Here is a 21,115-nt window from a genome sequence, read left to right as displayed (position 1 = left end):
GAACCAAATGTGTTGAATGCTGTCTAGCATAGCTTTCTCTCCTAGATGCGCTGGACTATGGACAGTGTTAATAATGACTTGGACCATTGAATCAGGAAGGAACCACACAGATTTTTCCTTCGTCATCCATCCTTGATCCGTTTGGATCCCTCCTAATTCAGTCCATTTCCTTATTTCGTCTGGAGTAGCATGTGTCTGTATGTCAATTACATCAAGAGCGGGATCCTTAACCATCATGCAATGTGTTGGTGTCTGGACTATTGTCTTTGTCATGTCGGATGTTTGAGTTTGAGCAGTCTGTTTAGCTGTTCTGTCAGCTAGATCATTGCCTTGAGAAATGATATCAGTAATTTTCGTATGAGCTTTGCATTTCATAATCGATATTGCAATGGGTAAATGTATTGCATCTAATAAGGCATGAATGAGGGGTCCGTGCTGAATGTGGGCACCGTGAGAAGTTAAATAACCTCTCTCTCGCCACAGCACGCCGAAGTCATGTACAACTCCGAATGCATAACGTGAATCAGTGTATATGTTGACTCTTTTATTTGTGGCTTGAATACAGGCCTGTGTCAGAGCGACTAGCTCTGCCGCTTGAGCGGACAAGGTATTTATACACTTGGTTTCAATAATTTCAGTGTCTGTTGTGACTGCGTAAGCGGCCACTAACTCTCCTGTACCTGTTCTCATACATGAACCATCTACATACAACGTCCGGTCTGGATCTGACAATGGGACATCTGTCAAGTCTTGTCTGGGTTTCGTCGTTATTGTAATAACTTCAATACAATCATGAGCTAGTGGGTCTGTTCCATTTACAGGTAAAAGTGTGGCAGGATTCAATGTGTTACAACGTCTGATTTCTATATGTGGCTGAAACAATGTTAATTCGTAACCTGTAAGTCGCGCTATAGTCAAGTGTTGTGTTTGCGTTCGATTCACAAGAACCTCTACTGCATGTGGTACTTGTACTGTCAATGGATGTCCTAACACTATGGCATCGCTTTGTCTGATTGCTAAAGCTGTCGCTGCCACTGATTTCAGGCACGCAGGCAGAGCCTGAGCTACGGGATCTAATGTACTAGAAAAATAAGCACACGGTTTGTGTGATCCTGCTTGTTCCTGTGTGAGTACTGACAAAGCAGTACCTTCTCGTTCTGTAATAAAGAGTGTAAAATGTTTTCTGTAGCATGGTGTTGCTAAAACAGGTGCTTGGCATAGAGCTTTCTTTAAGCTTTCAAAAGCTAGTGTGTGTTCCTGAGTCCAAGGGAGGACAGTCGATGTGGCTGCCTCCTGTGTTGTTAATTGAATGAGTGGTTTTGCTAGAAATGCATACTGAGGGATCCACTGCCTACAATATGAAGTGAGGCCTATGAAAGCCCGCACCTCCTTTTGTGTCTTGGGTATTGGCATGTTAGCTATTAACCGAATGCGATCTGGTGTAAGCTGCCTTCCCTCCTTGGACAGCGAGTGACCAAGGTAAATAACTCGCTGGACACAGAATTGCAGCTTAGAAGGGGACACCTTGTGCCCCTTTTTGGCTAGAAATTGTAAAACCGTCAGTGATGCTTTTTCACATTCAGGTTCGCTTCGGGCGGTGATCAGCAGATCGACATATTGAAGCAGAGCAGTGTTGACTGGCATGTGTATACTGTCAAGTTCTCGTTTCAGTGCTTGGCTATAGATGCTGGGGCTTTCTGTAAATCCTTGAGGTGCGCGTGTGAATTTAAAGCTACGTCCATTTAAACTAAATCCGAACAAGTATTGGCTTTCCGGATCTATTGGGACGCTAAAAAAGGCATTCTTGAGATCAATTACAGTAAAGAATGTTGCTTCGGAATCAATAGCTGTCAGTAATGAAGAGATGTCTGGAACTACGGGATATTGTGGTACAATACATTTATTTAGTTCGCGCAGATCAATAACCAATCGATATACTGGGGGAGCCTTTGGATCAGTTCGTTTAAGAATCGGAATTATCGGTGAATTACATACATTGGAGTCGGTCTCCACAACCACTCCTTGGCCAATAAGCTCGTCAATGATTTGCAGTAAAGCCATTACAGCATCTGGGGGTAACTTGTATTGTCGCATTCGTGGTAGTACCACTCCTGCCTTTAGTGTGACTCGATATGGTGTAATGTTCATGCAACCAACATCTGTAGGGCCTTGTGCCCATAAATGTGTGGGTAAAGTCTGCAGTCGGGAATCCATGTCTCGAGACACATAGTGACCTTTGAAATCACGTAAAAACAATCTTACTCCTTCCGGAGAACAACATATTATAGCTCCTAGAGCTTTCAGTGTTTTTATACCTAACAAGTTTTCTGGACATGATTTAGTAAGCAATAAATCTGTAGTTCTGGTCAAGGGTCCTATCGTAAGTGGAAGAGGCTGTGATACTTCATTAACAATAGGTTTTCCTGAAAAACCAAGGGAAATATTCTGTGAGCCTGAGAGGGGTGCCCCTGGAACTTCACTACGTTTTATAGTTGTTCGACTTGCCCCTGTATCAAGTAAAATTTTTCTATCTTGGCCTAATAATTCACTATGTATATAAGGTCCTTCTTGGTCTACAGGGACCTCGATAAGGGGTAAGTCAACTTCCCTCTCTAGGCTGGTTCATGCATATCGTTGATAATCAGGATAGTCATACTGTGCGGTCTGGTACAGCTGTCGTGTCGTGGTTTGTGTGGCAGCAGCAGGCAACGCTGGTGCGGCTGGCACAAACTGTATAGACTGTTGTGGAGCTGGCATGGCCTGTGCATGCTGCGGTACTCCTTGTTCATTCTGATCCTGTCTAGGTGGCCGTGGTCTTTCTTTTGTAATACCTGTGGCGATATTACGCTTCAGTACTGGGCAGTCGTGTATGTAATGTCCTGGCTGTTTACAATAGTTGCATGTCCCTTTTACAGGTCCTGCTGACTCACCAGAATGTGTCGTACCCTTTTTATGTCCTTCAGCTGGAACTGTCTGAGAGACTAGCATTTTCATTTTCGTGTCTTTCATGCGTCTTTGTTCATGTTCTTGTTCTTCTCTAATTCTATTGTAATGGTACTGTAACATTTGTAACATTTGTGATGGGGTATTACCTTGCCAGGTACTCTCGAATTTTAATACTCTATTCTTCACTTGGGGCAAGGAATTTTCAACTAATTTTGTCACAAACAGATGTGGGTATGACTCGCTACTTGCTTTTATACCGCTATTTATACCAAAACATTTTTCGAATCGGGCATAGAAATCACTAGTGTCTTCATCTTGCTTTTGTTTACAGGCTGAGATTGCACCCCAGTCTTCCTTTTTCGTAGTTAATAAACGTGGCAGTACCTGTACTAGTAAACCTGGTAGTGCTTTAGTTTTGTCCCCAAGCCCCGAACCTGGACCTCGGGCCTTTTCTTCATTTTCTAATGCTGTCCAATCTATCTTTTGGTCTCCTACCTCCCACTCTTTTTCCTTGAGTTTTTCATAAATGCCAGCAGGCATTAATACCTTTAATATTGTCATAATGTCGGGATAGGTATACTCTCCCATGAGTAACATGTCTTTAATTTCTCGGTGGAAACCCGCTGGGTCTTTGTCATGACTGGGTACCACTTTCTTCATTTCTAACAATTCTATTTTAGATATGGGCGTATATACAAATACACGTTTAAACTGATTGTCCTCGCCCTTTATTGGGTGTACTTCTCGTAAGGGATTCTGTCTGTCCATGTAATACATCGGTCTTTCCTTGATGGGCAATGAAACATGTTCTGGACATATAAAAAGAATGTACTGCTTTCTGGATTCTAGTATTTCCTTAATTAACTTAGTACCTGAACCTTTCCATCTATTCGTGAGTAATTCAGTCAATATATCAGGTAAGGTACCAGGATCTGAATGTTGGCTTTTATATAGTATAAGAAGTTGTTGAATCATATAAATCCCAGCTAAACGCTGTTCATCTGGGGTGAGGTTCAAAAATGTGTGTGCTACTGTATCATCACCATATTTTCCGGGACTGTCAACCCAATGAACGGCTGACCTGGCTAATTCTTGTTCATCCATAGAATCGAGTAAATGATAACCCCTTCGTTCTCGGAGTAATTTATCAGCGGCTTGGAACGAATGCTCGGGGGACCTCATATTTATTATAGGTGTTTGGAAATTCCTGTTATTATCTGGACATATCGGACGTATCGGGTCAGTAAAGCATCTAGTACTATTACAAGATCTTCCTCTACCTACATAGGCTATGGTTTCTGACTGTCCTGTGGACAGTCCTGATCCTTCCTCCTCCTCGTTTTGTTCAAACTGGTCTACCGCTAATCTCTCTTCGTGTAGGCGTTCTATTTCTTTACGGATCTTTCTGCACATGGCTATTATACATTTTTGCCTGTCATGTCTCCCTTCTGATATATTCTGGCTCCATCGGGTAAGAGTTTCCATTGTTTCCGGGTCTACCCCCGGTCGGTCTTGATTTCTGATCACACAATTTATGAGGAAACGTAACAGTTCCCCCTGTATCTCCACTTTCTGGTATTCCATAGCTCTGTTAATACTTTCAGAATCTCGCCCTGTTTGGACAAAATGATATATATTATCTAGATGCACAGTCATTCCTGGTAACTTCCCTAAATACACCGCGGCTCGTCTGATACGTAATGATGCCATGATCATTTCGTCCTCTTTGCCGGGCACAGGGTCATATCTACAATCTATAAGAAGTTCCTTAAGCGTGCGGGCATTTATGAGTTTGGGGGTACGTGGATGTGCTGACTCTTGAAAGATAAGTTTATTTATTCTGGGTGGCGTAGAAAAAATGTTGGTAGCACCTCCAGTAGCCCCGTCTGGGGTATCAGGCGTGAAAGGATTCGTTGAACGCGATACAGCAACTATAGGTGTGGACACAGCTATAGAAGTAGCTGTAGGAACAGATGTGGAAACGGACGTGCTTGCCGGAACTTGTGTCAGGATTTGATGCTGTAAGGATACAGATACAGGATCTTGGCGTTGAACCTCCCCGGCCGACGGTCTATGTGGGGCGGGGTTAGCATACTCGGGAGCTGCGTCATCTAAATATGAGGAAAGGAAAACATCTTCTGCGGTTCTAGGATGCCCCTTAGGATGTACTTTTATTGGAAATAATGGGGGTGGCAAGTCTTTTGGTATCCCCGGAGTAGCCTTAGGTAATCCTTCGGCCAGAAGGGGATACATACCCTTCATAAGGGCATTTCTTTGTCTGTCTACTTGTTCTGATTTTACTCGTGTACCTTCTTCAATTAATAGATTTTCTCGAACTTTATTTGAATTCTCTTTACTCTTCTCTTCCTGTCTACGTGCTTTTTCTGTGCGTCTATACGATTCTTTACGCCATAATTCAATGGCGTCTTTCTGTGACTGTCTGGCTTTCCTTTTCCATAACTCTTCCTCTACTTTAACGATGCAATCTGCATCCCAGGTCCCAGCTGCGGGCCACCTCTGACTTTCTGGTAATTCCTTAGTGTAGTCTACCCATAGATCAAGAAATAATATAGCGTCTAGGCCGTGTTTATGATACATGAAGTACCCTGGAGTGTCCCTAGGAGGAATGGGAACAGCTTCTTCGAGTACCCCTTTTCTAGTTGTGATCTGTCTTAGTTTCGAAAAGAGCGGCATATTGAGAACTGGTCTGATATACAGATGGTGAATTTTCTGGTATAAATACGCAGCAGCTTGATCCGATGACCCTACAAGCTCCGCCCCTATCGGCCAGGATGACGTCAAGGACAAGACGATTTTGAAGCACAACAATCCGCATGGCAGACAGCTCTTCTGTTAAATTGCCTAAGGCGGAAATAGTTTCGTTCACTACTGCTTCAAGGGTTCTAGTTAATCTACGTATCAGCTTACTATTAGTAACGGTACCTATATAGGGAAAGAGACCTTTATTGAAATCTGTGTATTTTTCCCATGCTGTTTCAGTGTAATCGACTATTGGGAGATCTCTCCTTTCTCTATTGTGTACTAAATGAGTATTTCTGTGATAATCAGGAGGAGCTAGAAAAACAGGTGGCAAAAGGAATCCAATGTAGCAGGTACCATCCCAATCTAGAGGCAAACGTACATATGCCGTCTGACCACACATAAAATAGGAATGGCGGGAAGCTCTAAATGTCGACTTGCCTTGATCACTGAATTCTATTACAGTGGTGCATCTACTATGGCCCATATGTATGGAACAATTCTTTCTTACATATAATTCACCTTTTACTGGAAATACTGACATGGCGGGCAAACTTGGAGTAGCTTCGGATTCGACGTTCAAGATCAAGAGATTAAGCGTAAAATTACCTAATCCATATACTTCATTTTCTAGATCAGTTCCTGTTCTTTTGGGAAGTCCCTCCTTGTTGGGGTGGCAGACTTTAAGTAAAACTAAGTTCAGATTTCCCCATACCCAGTTGTCTTGATAAACTGCAGAATTTGAATCTAAGGAATTAATTAAGCTAAACCATGCTCCACAGGAGCCGTTGTGTGTGAACGGGTATGGAAAAAGAGGTAGAATTCCTTTATAGTTCTGATAGGGAGGGAGTCGGCCACATATCCAACAATTTGTAGCATTGCTAACCTGATGGGAATGATGTAACATACTAATAAAAGTGTTATTGCGCAGCGCAAATCTGTATGACAATTCATGCGGAGGTAATTCACTAAAAGAATGTTCAGCAGTAACATTATAAACGTGTCTAGAAATAGGATAATATATGTGCAACAATATACTTGCAATAATTATTAAAAGACTTAAGAAGAACAAAATTAATAACGTCACTGTGCAATGACTACGCAGTGATTTACAGTATGCATGTCGTTTCAACATTTTTCGGGTTTTTCCTCTATTCAGATCTAAGGGATACATGTCAGAGACAAATTCAACCGCTTCACCTTGGAGAGGACTTAAACAATCAAATTGCCCGACTGATTAGATCTGAGTTTTAGTTTATATTGTTCGTGACTACTTGATTCAACCAAAGGAAGTTTTAAGTCAATGGGTGAAGACACGCGAGGTGTAGTTTTTACATCCGATGGTAGTCCATAAAATTTCTTGATATGACTTGAATGTACCCAGCCTTTCCTGCCTTCGATCTTCACGGCTGTCCTTGTGGTGAGCAAGACCAATTGCGGCGACCTCCACCTAGGATCCAGCTGAGTCTTTCGATCAAAGTTCCTCACTAAAACGAGATCCCCCGGAATTACGTCGTGGGGTTTCACCTCAGTGTTGTCAGGAAAAGCTGCAGCTACCTGTGAACGACAAGATTGTAGTGCAGACATCAAGGAAGCCAAATAATCTGTCAGCATATTACAGTCAATATCAGTTATTTTACGTGGTATAGGCGTCCCCCACATATTTGGTGGTCTGCCAAAGATCACCTCATACAGGGATAGCCCTGTTCGAGAGTGTGCTACCATTCTCATGTAAAAGAGTGCAACTGGTAATGCTACTACCCAGTCGACACCTTTCTCCCTGCATATTTTGGACAATCTAATTTTCAGGGTCTGATTATGTCTTTCCACGAGACCTGCTGCCTCGGGGTGTCGGACACAGTGGAATTTCCACTGATAGCCTAACAAAAGTGAAACGTGTTTCATTAGTTCGGATGAGAACGGCTGGCCATTATCTGAGTAGACAGCACGTGGTAAACCGTATCGTGGGAAGAATTCTCGAACTAACTGTTTGGCAGTAGTCGGGGCAGTGTAATCTGAAACCGGGTATGCCTCTGTCCAACGGGAAAGAGCACAGACAACTACGAGAACATATTTGAATCCTCGACATCGTTCCATCTGGATATAATCCATCTGGAGGATTTCAAAAGGGTGATCAGGAGGCTGAAATCCACCCTGCTCTACGGGGATGCTTTTTCCTGGGTTGAACTGACAACAGATCATACAGGTACGAACTTTTTGTTTCGCTGCTGCTCGTAAATGTTTGTTGAACCAAATGTGTTGAATGCTGTCTAGCATAGCTTTCTCTCCTAGATGCGCTGGACTATGGACAGTGTTAATAATGACTTGGACCATTGAATCAGGAAGGAACCACACAGATTTTTCCTTCGTCATCCATCCTTGATCCGTTTGGATCCCTCCTAATTCAGTCCATTTCCTTATTTCGTCTGGAGTAGCATGTGTCTGTATGTCAATTACATCAAGAGCGGGATCCTTAACCATCATGCAATGTGTTGGTGTCTGGACTATTGTCTTTGTCATGTCGGATGTTTGAGTTTGAGCAGTCTGTTTAGCTGTTCTGTCAGCTAGATCATTGCCTTGAGAAATGATATCAGTAATTTTCGTATGAGCTTTGCATTTCATAATCGATATTGCAATGGGTAAATGTATTGCATCTAATAAGGCATGAATGAGGGGTCCGTGCTGAATGTGGGCACCGTGAGAAGTTAAATAACCTCTCTCTCGCCACAGCACGCCGAAGTCATGTACAACTCCGAATGCATAACGTGAATCAGTGTATATGTTGACTCTTTTATTTGTGGCTTGAATACAGGCCTGTGTCAGAGCGACGAGCTCTGCCGCTTGAGCGGACAAGGTATTTATACACTTGGTTTCAATAATTTCAGTGTCTGTTGTGACTGCGTAAGCGGCCACTAACTCTCCTGTACCTGTTCTCATACATGAACCATCTACATACAACGTCCGGTCTGGATCTGACAATGGGACATCTGTCAAGTCTTGTCTGGGTTTCGTCGTTATTGTAATAACTTCAATACAATCATGAGCTAGTGGGTCTGTTCCATTTACAGGTAAAAGTGTGGCAGGATTCAATGTGTTACAACGTCTGATTTCTATATGTGGCTGAAACAATGTTAATTCGTAACCTGTAAGTCGCGCTATAGTCAAGTGTTGTGTTTGCGTTCGATTCACAAGAACCTCTACTGCATGTGGTACTTGTACTGTCAATGGATGTCCTAACACTATGGCATCGCTTTGTCTGATTGCTAAAGCTGTCGCTGCCACTGATTTCAGGCACGCAGGCAGAGCCTGAGCTACGGGATCTAATGTACTAGAAAAATAAGCACACGGTTTGTGTGATCCTGCTTGTTCCTGTGTGAGTACTGACAAAGCAGTACCTTCTCGTTCTGTAATAAAGAGTGTAAAATGTTTTCTGTAGCATGGTGTTGCTAAAACAGGTGCTTGGCATAGAGCTTTCTTTAAGCTTTCAAAAGCTAGTGTGTGTTCCTGAGTCCAAGGGAGGACAGTCGATGTGGCTGCCTCCTGTGTTGTTAATTGAATGAGTGGTTTTGCTAGAAATGCATACTGAGGGATCCACTGCCTACAATATGAAGTGAGGCCTATGAAAGCCCGCACCTCCTTTTGTGTCTTGGGTATTGGCATGTTAGCTATTAACCGAATGCGATCTGGTGTAAGCTGCCTTCCCTCCTTGGACAGCGAGTGACCAAGGTAAATAACTCGCTGGACACAGAATTGCAGCTTAGAAGGGGACACCTTGTGCCCCTTTTTGGCTAGAAATTGTAAAACCGTCAGTGATGCTTTTTCACATTCAGGTTCGCTTCGGGCGGTGATCAGCAGATCATCGACATATTGAAGCAGAGCAGTGTTGACTGGCATGTGTATACTGTCAAGTTCTCGTTTCAGTGCTTGGCTATAGATGCTGGGGCTTTCTGTAAATCCTTGAGGTGCGCGTGTGAATTTAAAGCTACGTCCATTTAAACTAAATCCGAACAAGTATTGGCTTTCCGGATCTATTGGGACGCTAAAAAAGGCATTCTTGAGATCAATTACAGTAAAGAATGTTGCTTCGGAATCAATAGCTGTCAGTAATGAAGAGATGTCTGGAACTACGGGATATTGTGGTACAATACATTTATTTAGTTCGCGCAGATCAATAACCAATCGATATACTGGGGGAGCCTTTGGATCAGTTCGTTTAAGAATCGGAATTATCGGTGAATTACATACATTGGAGTCGGTCTCCACAACCACTCCTTGGCCAATAAGCTCGTCAATGATTTGCAGTAAAGCCATTACAGCATCTGGGGGTAACTTGTATTGTCGCATTCGTGGTAGTACCACTCCTGCCTTTAGTGTGACTCGATATGGTGTAATGTTCATGCAACCAACATCTGTAGGGCCTTGTGCCCATAAATGTGTGGGTAAAGTCTGCAGTCGGGAATCCATGTCTCGAGACACATAGTGACCTTTGAAATCACGTAAAAACAATCTTACTCCTTCCGGAGAACAACATATTATAGCTCCTAGAGCTTTCAGTGTTTTTATACCTAACAAGTTTTCTGGACATGATTTAGTAAGCAATAAATCTGTAGTTCTGGTCAAGGGTCCTATCGTAAGTGGAAGAGGCTGTGATACTTCATTAACAATAGGTTTTCCTGAAAAACCAAGGGAAATATTCTGTGAGCCTGAGAGGGGTGCCCCTGGAACTTCACTACGTTTTATAGTTGTTCGACTTGCCCCTGTATCAAGTAAAAATTTTCTATCTTGGCCTAATAATTCACTATGTATATAAGGTCCTTCTTGGTCTACAGGGACCTCGATAAGGGGTAAGTCAACTTCCCTCTCTAGGCTGGTTCATGCATATCGTTGATAATCAGGATAGTCATACTGTGCGGTCTGGTACAGCTGTCGTGTCGTGGTTTGTGTGGCAGCAGCAGGCAACGCTGGTGCGGCTGGCACAAACTGTATAGACTGTTGTGGAGCTGGCATGGCCTGTGCATGCTGCGGTACTCCTTGTTCATTCTGATCCTGTCTAGGTGGCCGTGGTCTTTCTTTTGTAATACCTGTGGCGATATTACGCTTCAGTACTGGGCAGTCGTGTATGTAATGTCCTGGCTGTTTACAATAGTTGCATGTCCCTTTTACAGGTCCTGCTGACTCACCAGAATGTGTCGTACCCTTTTTATGTCCTTCAGCTGGAACTGTCTGAGAGACTAGCATTTTCATTTTCGTGTCTTTCATGCGTCTTTGTTCATGTTCTTGTTCTTCTCTAATTCTATTGTAATGGTACTGTAACATTTGTAACATTTGTGATGGGGTATTACCTTGCCAGGTACTCTCGAATTTTAATACTCTATTCTTCACTTGGGGCAAGGAATTTTCAACTAATTTTGTCACAAACAGATGTGGGTATGACTCGCTACTTGCTTTTATACCGCTATTTATACCAAAACATTTTTCGAATCGGGCATAGAAATCACTAGTGTCTTCATCTTGCTTTTGTTTACAGGCTGAGATTGCACCCCAGTCTTCCTTTTTCGTAGTTAATAAACGTGGCAGTACCTGTACTAGTAAACCTGGTAGTGCTTTAGTTTTGTCCCCAAGCCCCGAACCTGGACCTCGGGCCTTTTCTTCATTTTCTAATGCTGTCCAATCTATCTTTTGGTCTCCTACCTCCCACTCTTTTTCCTTGAGTTTTTCATAAATGCCAGCAGGCATTAATACCTTTAATATTGTCATAATGTCGGGATAGGTATACTCTCCCATGAGTAACATGTCTTTAATTTCTCGGTGGAAACCCGCTGGGTCTTTGTCATGACTGGGTACCACTTTCTTCATTTCTAACAATTCTATTTTAGATATGGGCGTATATACAAATACACGTTTAAACTGATTGTCCTCGCCCTTTATTGGGTGTACTTCTCGTAAGGGATTCTGTCTGTCCATGTAATACATCGGTCTTTCCTTGATGGGCAATGAAACATGTTCTGGACATATAAAAAGAATGTACTGCTTTCTGGATTCTAGTATTTCCTTAATTAACTTAGTACCTGAACCTTTCCATCTATTCGTGAGTAATTCAGTCAATATATCAGGTAAGGTACCAGGATCTGAATGTTGGCTTTTATATAGTATAAGAAGTTGTTGAATCATATAAATCCCAGCTAAACGCTGTTCATCTGGGGTGAGGTTCAAAAATGTGTGTGCTACTGTATCATCACCATATTTTCCGGGACTGTCAACCCAATGAACGGCTGACCTGGCTAATTCTTGTTCATCCATAGAATCGAGTAAATGATAACCCCTTCGTTCTCGGAGTAATTTATCAGCGGCTTGGAACGAATGCTCGGGGGACCTCATATTTATTATAGGTGTTTGGAAATTCCTGTTATTATCTGGACATATCGGACGTATCGGGTCAGTAAAGCATCTAGTACTATTACAAGATCTTCCTCTACCTACATAGGCTATGGTTTCTGACTGTCCTGTGGACAGTCCTGATCCTTCCTCCTCCTCGTTTTGTTCAAACTGGTCTACCGCTAATCTCTCTTCGTGTAGGCGTTCTATTTCTTTACGGATCTTTCTGCACATGGCTATTATACATTTTTGCCTGTCATGTCTCCCTTCTGATATATTCTGGCTCCATCGGGTAAGAGTTTCCATTGTTTCCGGGTCTACCCCCGGTCGGTCTTGATTTCTGATCACACAATTTATGAGGAAACGTAACAGTTCCCCCTGTATCTCCACTTTCTGGTATTCCATAGCTCTGTTAATACTTTCAGAATCTCGCCCTGTTTGGACAAAATGATATATATTATCTAGATGCACAGTCATTCCTGGTAACTTCCCTAAATACACCGCGGCTCGTCTGATACGTAATGATGCCATGATCATTTCGTCCTCTTTGCCGGGCACAGGGTCATATCTACAATCTATAAGAAGTTCCTTAAGCGTGCGGGCATTTATGAGTTTGGGGGTACGTGGATGTGCTGACTCTTGAAAGATAAGTTTATTTATTCTGGGTGGCGTAGAAAAAATGTTGGTAGCACCTCCAGTAGCCCCGTCTGGGGTATCAGGCGTGAAAGGATTCGTTGAACGCGATACAGCAACTATAGGTGTGGACACAGCTATAGAAGTAGCTGTAGGAACAGATGTGGAAACGGACGTGCTTGCCGGAACTTGTGTCAGGATTTGATGCTGTAAGGATACAGATACAGGATCTTGGCGTTGAACCTCCCCGGCCGACGGTCTATGTGGGGCGGGGTTAGCATACTCGGGAGCTGCGTCATCTAAATATGAGGAAAGGAAAACATCTTCTGCGGTTCTAGGATGCCCCTTAGGATGTACTTTTATTGGAAATAATGGGGGTGGCAAGTCTTTTGGTATCCCCGGAGTAGCCTTAGGTAATCCTTCGGCCAGAAGGGGATACATACCCTTCATAAGGGCATTTCTTTGTCTGTCTACTTGTTCTGATTTTACTCGTGTACCTTCTTCAATTAATAGATTTTCTCGAACTTTATTTGAATTCTCTTTACTCTTCTCTTCCTGTCTACGTGCTTTTTCTGTGCGTCTATACGATTCTTTACGCCATAATTCAATGGCGTCTTTCTGTGACTGTCTGGCTTTCCTTTTCCATAACTCTTCCTCTACTTTAACGATGCAATCTGCATCCCAGGTCCCAGCTGCGGGCCACCTCTGACTTTCTGGTAATTCCTTAGTGTAGTCTACCCATAGATCAAGAAATAATATAGCGTCTAGGCCGTGTTTATGATACATGAAGTACCCTGGAGTGTCCCTAGGAGGAATGGGAACAGCTTCTTCGAGTACCCCTTTTCTAGTTGTGATCTGTCTTAGTTTCGAAAAGAGCGGCATATTGAGAACTGGTCTGATACTTGATTTTGAACAAACTTAATACAATAAACCACGATAATGAACTGTCATTCACACCACAATATGCAGGACGTATTAATACATTTAACATTTAACATTTAATGAGCAGCGATGATGATGATGATCTAAGAAAACTTAATTACAAAACATAATTCTCGACATTTAACGGAAATTATTCTGAATTTATATATACTTGATATACTAGATATACTGCTAAACAGTACAGATACACTGCTAAAACAGTGCAGACCGGATTTGTGTACCCAAACCCGTCTGGACCGGCACAACTTATGTGCACGCCAGAACGCCTCCCCAGTAATGGTACTCACCGGGTAGCTCGGAACGGAAGGCCTCGGAACGGAACTGAACTGAACTGGACCGGACTGGACTCGACTCGACAACTTCGGATACTTCAGGATATCGGAAACCTGGTGGGCCTCTGTATACCTCGGATCTTGCTCTCTCAGCTAGGCTCTGGTCGGGATACTTCGCACTTCTCACCGCCTCGTCTGGGTGTTGATCGCAGCCTCAGTCGCCCCCGCTTGACCGGAGGGAGATACAGGAAATCCTGCTGGTACGCGTTGTTGTCCGTCCAGCTGTGGCAGGAGACCGGGCCTGCAACGCACCGCCGGCGCGTGAGATGAGAAAGTGTCCCTATTCGGGCGCCATTTATGTGGTAAATAATTTAATTACCGGGACTTAATTTGATACAGAACATAATAGAAATAGCTCAATAAATAAGAGGCAAAATCCGTGGTATTAGAGGTTCGGAATGGGCTTTATTCCAGTGGACGATTCGGAATCGTGGCCTCCAGGTTCCATCACCACGGAGGTTCAGGAAGTGAAGTACATACATTATTGATAATTAATCACTTTTATACAATAGGCATTACAGTGAAGCAAATGCGAGAGGCGTAACAATTGATAAGGAAGATAACATTATTCATGCGTAATGAAAATGGGCGTGATTGGGCGTAACAAAGGAACGTCATCAGGTATGATGTCATAATGGGGTGGTTCCATGAAAGAATTTCACAATGTCAGCAGAAATACTTGGCAGAAATGCGCGCGCAGCAGTATGACGTGTGATTGACGTGCAGCTAGGGGGTGAAGGGGACTTGACATTTAGCTCTACATGTGGCGACAGATGTCTGGAGGGTCAAGTCAACCTAATCCCAAATCATATCTAACATCCTATGTTTAAAGAACTATGTTATCCAAAAGAGAGGCCTTCTTGGAGTAGAATCTTATTCTATACTGACTATACTGACTGTTAGTGCGTGTACAAGCGTCTAAGTGTCTACACTAGATGCGAGGGCAGAAGTCTTCCATGGTAATAGGGCTATGAATTACTTGTATAAAGACAGAGAAGCCGGGCCTTTGCTCGGTAGCTGGCAGAATGTTTACTTAAACTACTAGACAGGAATGCATTGGGCAGGGAGCGGAGCAGATAATTTCGAAGGTGAAATACAGTTCTTGGCAGGCAGCAAGCTGATGTCAGGCATCGTGAGCCGCGCAGAGGATGAGACAAAGTTCATGGTCACAGATGCAGGCTCGGACTGGAGCTTCAGAGACAGAAAGCAAGAAAAACTTGGTGACAGAATCAGGGCCTACTTGCCTGGACTGTAAAATGGCATAAGTGAACCATATAAAGGCGGTGGCCTTTCGTACTTAGGAATGGAATATCCGGCCCATTCATGGCGGATCTGAAAGAGGACATGTTAATGGTGGACGCACATGTATTTGCGTCTTCATAACTGGAACTGGAGGGAACATACATGTACTTGTAACATGCACATAGAACCGTTGGGGTCCAAGATAGGGGACATAACTGACCAGGAAAATCCATATTTCCACAACGCGGAGGTGTGCAGACGAGAAAATCTGGACATCGTCCTAGGCAACTTTAAGTCTGATATAGAGAGATGGAGGGACCTTCCTCTCACCCTGATGGGTTGAGCTTCTCTTTTTAAAATGATCACCCTGCCACAACTCTTGTATGTCCTCCAAAACACATACAATCTTCTGCCTAGGGCTATTTTCACTGAGATCGATGGCAAAATTAGATCTCTAGTATTACAGATGGACACCCCAGAATCGCACTGCAGATGCTGCGGCACAACCCGCACAATGGAGGGATTGCACTCCCCAATGTAGAGGCTTATTATTGGGCATCCCACTTGATCTCCATAAACGAATGGATGCACAAACATAGAAACCACCACACATACCCTCTTGAAAGGGAGACAATGCAACCCCACACACACCTACATTATCTATATGGGGGTAAGGGCAGTTCACGCCTGCTACCGGTGACCCAAGTGATACTGTGGGCCTGGAAGAGGGCTAGCAAGACCCTGGGTTGGACGAAACGGATTATGATTACGCAGTCCACACCGCTCTGGGAGGGGACTTGGCTTAAAGAAATATGTAAGATCACTGGGTTTGGAACCTTGGATCTCCTGGGAATCTCCACGATAGGGGACATAATTGAAAAAGGCGAACTTAAAACATGGTCTAAATTTAAGCAGGTATATAATATGGTGGACTCTCAATTCCTTAAATACGCTCAATTGAGACACGCGTGGCAGGTGGAGAACATCCCCCATGAGCAACTCCCGGAATACGCTCCCCTGGAAGGTAGGCTCCTACAGGAGGAACTTATTGGTAAAGCGGTCTCCTTCACATATAAAACTATCAATAACAATCTACCCGACGGGTTGCTAGGTCTATGAACAAGATGGGAGTGGGACGTGGAGTCGCTAGAGGATATCGATTGGGAGGCGGCATTGATGCATCTCAGGGAGGTGGCTATAAAGGCCCGACTTCTAATAATTCAATTCAAAATATTGCACCGCACGTATTATGATAGAGAAACACTCCATAGGACGGGGAGAGCAGAGTCGCCTCTATGTCTGGTGTGCAAGATCACTAACAGTAATTTCTATCACACGATCTGGGCCTGCCCTGCACTCAGGCCATACTGGATGCAGGTGATTGGCGTATTGGGAACGGTCTTGGGGGTAACGTTGCCAATGGACCCCAAATTCGTGCTCCTGGGGATCCCTAGGCAAGTGGACGTAACTAGGACTCAGTTGATCTTTGTTTCTTTGGGACTGATGGTGGCCAAACGGGACATAGCCAGAAAGTGTGAGGTGGCTGACAGACCTTAGAATGGACTAAGGGGATGGACCTATACATGACGGCCGAGCAAGTCACATACCGTAGCAGGGGGTGCCCGAGGAAATTTCACAAGATCTGGGACACCTGGAGGAAATACTTTGGGTTGGACACAGGGAGCGACACACAGCAGTCTACCGGTCACACGACACAGGGGACTTCGACCGAGATCGGAGTCTATACAATTTCACAAGATTATCCCACTAACTTACTGACAACCGTGTCTTGGTCCAAGACACAGTCCCCTCTTTATGGGGACAACTCCTTTGGCATGAACTGGTTTTCAATGGATCACTGGGTCAGAGGGGGAGATTGGCCCGACAACAATGACTATTTTTGCAACGATTTGCGCTCTACTTCTGTTACTGTATCATGTATGACTTCCTTAGTGCTGATTGTTCAGTTGTATAAAATAAAAAATACATGTATATAAAAAAAATATATATATATACAAATAATACATTGTTTCAATTTAATTGCTAAGTATTTTAACAACCTTGTTGCATTTAAAATGAATGTAACAATGCATTTTATTAAATATCATTACATTATATTTAATTCATTCTTGGTACATGGTTATTATCATAGCTGTCAAGCATCCGGAAATCGCAGTCCCGCATCAGTGAATCCAAGCAAGATATCTTCAGAATAAAGTTGTACTTATGTCAGTAATCACATGTTCAATTGTCCCAACATGGAGCCCAGAAGTTTGGTTAGATATTGCAATAAAAACCAGAACGTCAAATACCCCCACTCAGCCGTAGTTCAATGTTTTTATTGCTGACATTACCCTTCGGTTTGGGTCTGAGTGTCTGCAGCACCCGGCACCATCAATTAATTACCCTTCGCCATTGCTCTCTGGGGAGTTCTAGTGATGTTGGAGACAGAGGTCCCGCTGGCTCTTCTTCAAGCCCTGTAAATGTGCCCATTAGCAGCGCCCAGTTTTCTGCCAGTGGCAGTCTGCATCAATTCCCTTTGTTCCTCTAGTCTCAGCACAGATTCTTCACCTGTTGCCCCTTTAATAAATTCTGCCTTCCACCTCCTATGTGGGTTTCCATCTTGTGATCTCCAGTGCATCGCAATCACCTACTTGGCCAATATTAGGCCCAGGTCAATGGATCTAGAACCTACCTTTAGGGCTGATGGCCAGGAACCATGCCCAGCATGCACATTTTTAGTTCCCCAAGGTGTGTCCATTGTGTTGTCCATCTAAATCCTGAGTTACTCTGTGCCTAAAAAATTAACTATTGTCGGGCATCCTCAGACCATATGTAGAAAATTAGCGTCCTTCAACGAGCACAGTGGGCAAGCCTTGTCTGTAGTTCCAGCTATTATACTCAGTCTCTGTGGTGTCAGTTAAGTAGTGTGGAGGTAGTTGAGCTGAGTATATTTGAATCTAGTAGTCCTGGAGTCCTGTCGGTGTATTGCAGGGTGGCAATCCATTCTTTGACAGTCAGACATCTATCCAGTGCTTTCACACAGATGGCCCTGACACTGTCTATGGGAACCATATACATGGAAATCATGGTTTTGTATAACCAAGAGATTAGTTTCTGCCCACTCCTATATGTAAGAAGTGTCTGCGGTTTGTCATGTGTCGGGGGTTCTGTCAGTCCCACTCCCAATACATATATGTATCACAATGGTGAATGTACCGCACGTCAGGATACTTTTAATTGATTCTATACATAACTTTTAATAATTATTATTGCATAAAACATATCATTTACTGTAGTTGGAGATTTTTTTAAATTTAACTTTGAGAAAACTAAATTCATGTAATTTGATATATTTTAAATAATAGAATTTTTAAATGAACTACATTTTGAACTAAAAATAAATTATTTAAAATTATTTTTATTACATTAAAATTATTTTTATCAGGGTTAAATTAAAAAATAAATTCCCACTGAAAGTATAAATATTTTTTTATAATGTATTATTCATTATTAAAAATAATCTATTGAAATATTTAAAAGTTGTTTCATTCTATTTAATAATATGTATTGTCAAAAATAATTGTTAAATGCAATAGTGGTTATAAATATGTTTATGATTAAATTAAAACATGTACTATTTTCATATATTTTAGAACACTAACTTATATTTTTATCAATTTATATTAATTTAATTTAACATTATTTCCATTGGGGTTTTAATTAAAGACCCTGCCTCCATTATTTGCCATGTGAAGGTGTTGCATTACCAGGGATGGCCATTAGTAGTGTGAAACTTACAACTGTTTTTATAGTAGTAAATTACACTTTTTAAATTAAGCTGTATCCTCCTTTTTAGGGGTGGAAACATGTAAATCTACACTTTTGCATAACTTTACAGTCAGATTTTGTCAACAGTCAAAGGTAGTAAAGATACTCAAAAGTGTAATAATAAAATTCACATGCATAAATTACTCACAACCCTATACTCTGCAAATTAGTATTTTTTGAGGTTCAATTTTCCATATATAATGGTTCCCTTCCAAAAGATATTGTACGTGAGCTTCTCTGTGTTTCTCATTGAAAGAAGAAATGCCCATGCAGAAGGTGGAGCGTAAAGATTTGCTCTCCTTTGGTTTGTGTTAGTCATTCCCAAACCTACCTGCGTGTCTCTCACATTTTAATAAGAGACACAAAGGGAATCACTTCTCAAATAACATACCATACAAACAATTTCTTGCATAGAGATTTTCGAATTTGACCACCTGTCTGTTGAATGGCATGGAATATGTAAATTATCTTTAGCCTTTAGCCAGGTCAGAGCCACAAAATCACTTTCTCTGAATGTGAAGCTTGCTATGTGAGAGAGAGATGATGTGGCCTTCCTCTTCTTACTGTCCAATGCTTTGTTACTCTGTTTCCAGATGGGAGGCCTCACAGCACATGCAGCAAGCTGGACCGCCAACATGACGGCTGAAATGAAAATGGCGCATCGAGGGCTGAGCATTAACTTCCCGGACAAGCTGCATAAGGGCAGGAGACGAAAAGTGAAGACCACAGTGCCAGGGCAAGAGGAAGGGTCCCAGGAAGAATATTATGATGATGAGGACGAGGAAGATGACTACGAGGAGGAGGAGGAGGAGGAGGAGGAGGATCAGTACCCAAACAACTATTCCAAGGAGAAGCTTCAAACCCCAGTGAAGTCAAGGAACCCCTCCCCGAGCACTGTAGAGGCCAAGCGGGTGGAAGAGATGAACCGCCTCAACACAGCGAACCAACCACATCCTATTGACTACTTTGGTGAGAACCTGGCCTATATTGATGAGTCCTCTGACACACAGAGCGAACGAGGACCAAACGATGTACGGCTCCGGGGCAAGAAGAAGAGGAGACAACGGCTCCGCCGAACCACCAAGGAAGACAGTGGGCAAGTGGACACCAAAATTGACCTAGTTGCAAGAACCAGAGACAAGGGAGAGAATGTGTAGCACTTTGCACTATGCTTGCCTCATTCAGTCTTTTCTCCACTGCTCAATTGTACTTTAGGTGGAGAAAACAAAAGTCCAATAGAATGTCATTGTGTACCTGAATCCAAATTGCATCATCTATTCAGCTGATTTAATTCACCTGGGAGCACAATTGATTCACAATGGAGGCTTGAGTGCTTTGTCCCTTTGTGTGAGGCAGCCATTTTAAGGCTTCCATTTGCAATGTGGCTGTTTTATATCTTGAATGGCTTGGCTGTGATCCCCTCCTTTCAACAAAATACCTGGACTTCCTTGAAACAGGACTCGTACAGAAGAGCAATGACTGCCAACCTAAATCTTGGAATACAATGAAGGCTTTTTACAGCTGACCAAAAGGTAAAATGTTCAAAAGGCAAGAAAAAAACAACTTAAAAGTTATGCAGAAGTCTAAGTCGTGCCTTGCACATTTACCAATACACTGTGGAAATCCTTTGACTTCGCAAGAAGTGATGTTCTTCCAAACAAGGCAGAGATCCAACGGACGTTGTGTTTCTAAGATGATGCCATATTCTGGGGCCATGAACAAGTGTCCTAGCTGCCTCTAACCCTTCACATTTATTAAATTCACAGATGCCTGATTTCAAGGTGTACAGCCTTCATAGACTTCTCCAAAATTGTTTCTGCATGTCCAATCTGCCTTATTCAGCATGGAAAAGGGGATCAGCATTGTCTTGGGAACCAAAAGTGGTGTCATGGGACATCACACCTTAGAATGAGGAACTGATGACCACCTGGCTTGTTTTGTGACTTCTCAGTTGCTTAAAGTGTTATACTGGAGTGGTACTAACCCTTGCAGATTCTAGTTCTGTAATGGTACATATCCAGATGTCTAATTCAGTGATTCGGATAGGCTTCTTG

At 42.8% G+C, this 21,115-nt stretch overlaps 1 protein-coding gene across 2 annotated transcripts in view; it reads left to right on the top strand.

Moving 5' to 3' along the window:
• Positions 1-20,835, top strand: part of LOC146798684 (potassium channel subfamily K member 4-like) — a 387,504-nt gene extending 366,669 nt beyond the window's left edge. For both annotated transcript variants that reach the window (XM_085627995.1, XM_085627996.1), the window contains exon 7: positions 19,655-20,835. In XM_085627995.1, coding sequence (XP_085484121.1) covers positions 19,655-20,218 — 564 coding nt within the window. In that variant the 3' untranslated portion in view covers positions 20,219-20,835. The remainder of the gene's footprint in view (positions 1-19,654) is intronic.
• The last annotated feature ends 280 nt before the right edge of the window (positions 20,836-21,115 follow it).

Source organism: Triturus cristatus, chromosome 9 (genome assembly GCF_964204655.1).
Source record: "Triturus cristatus chromosome 9, aTriCri1.1, whole genome shotgun sequence".
Lineage (NCBI taxonomy): Eukaryota > Metazoa > Chordata > Amphibia > Caudata > Salamandridae > Triturus > Triturus cristatus.
The sequence above is the reverse complement of the archived record's forward strand: the minus strand, read 5'-3'. Positions and strand labels throughout refer to the sequence as shown.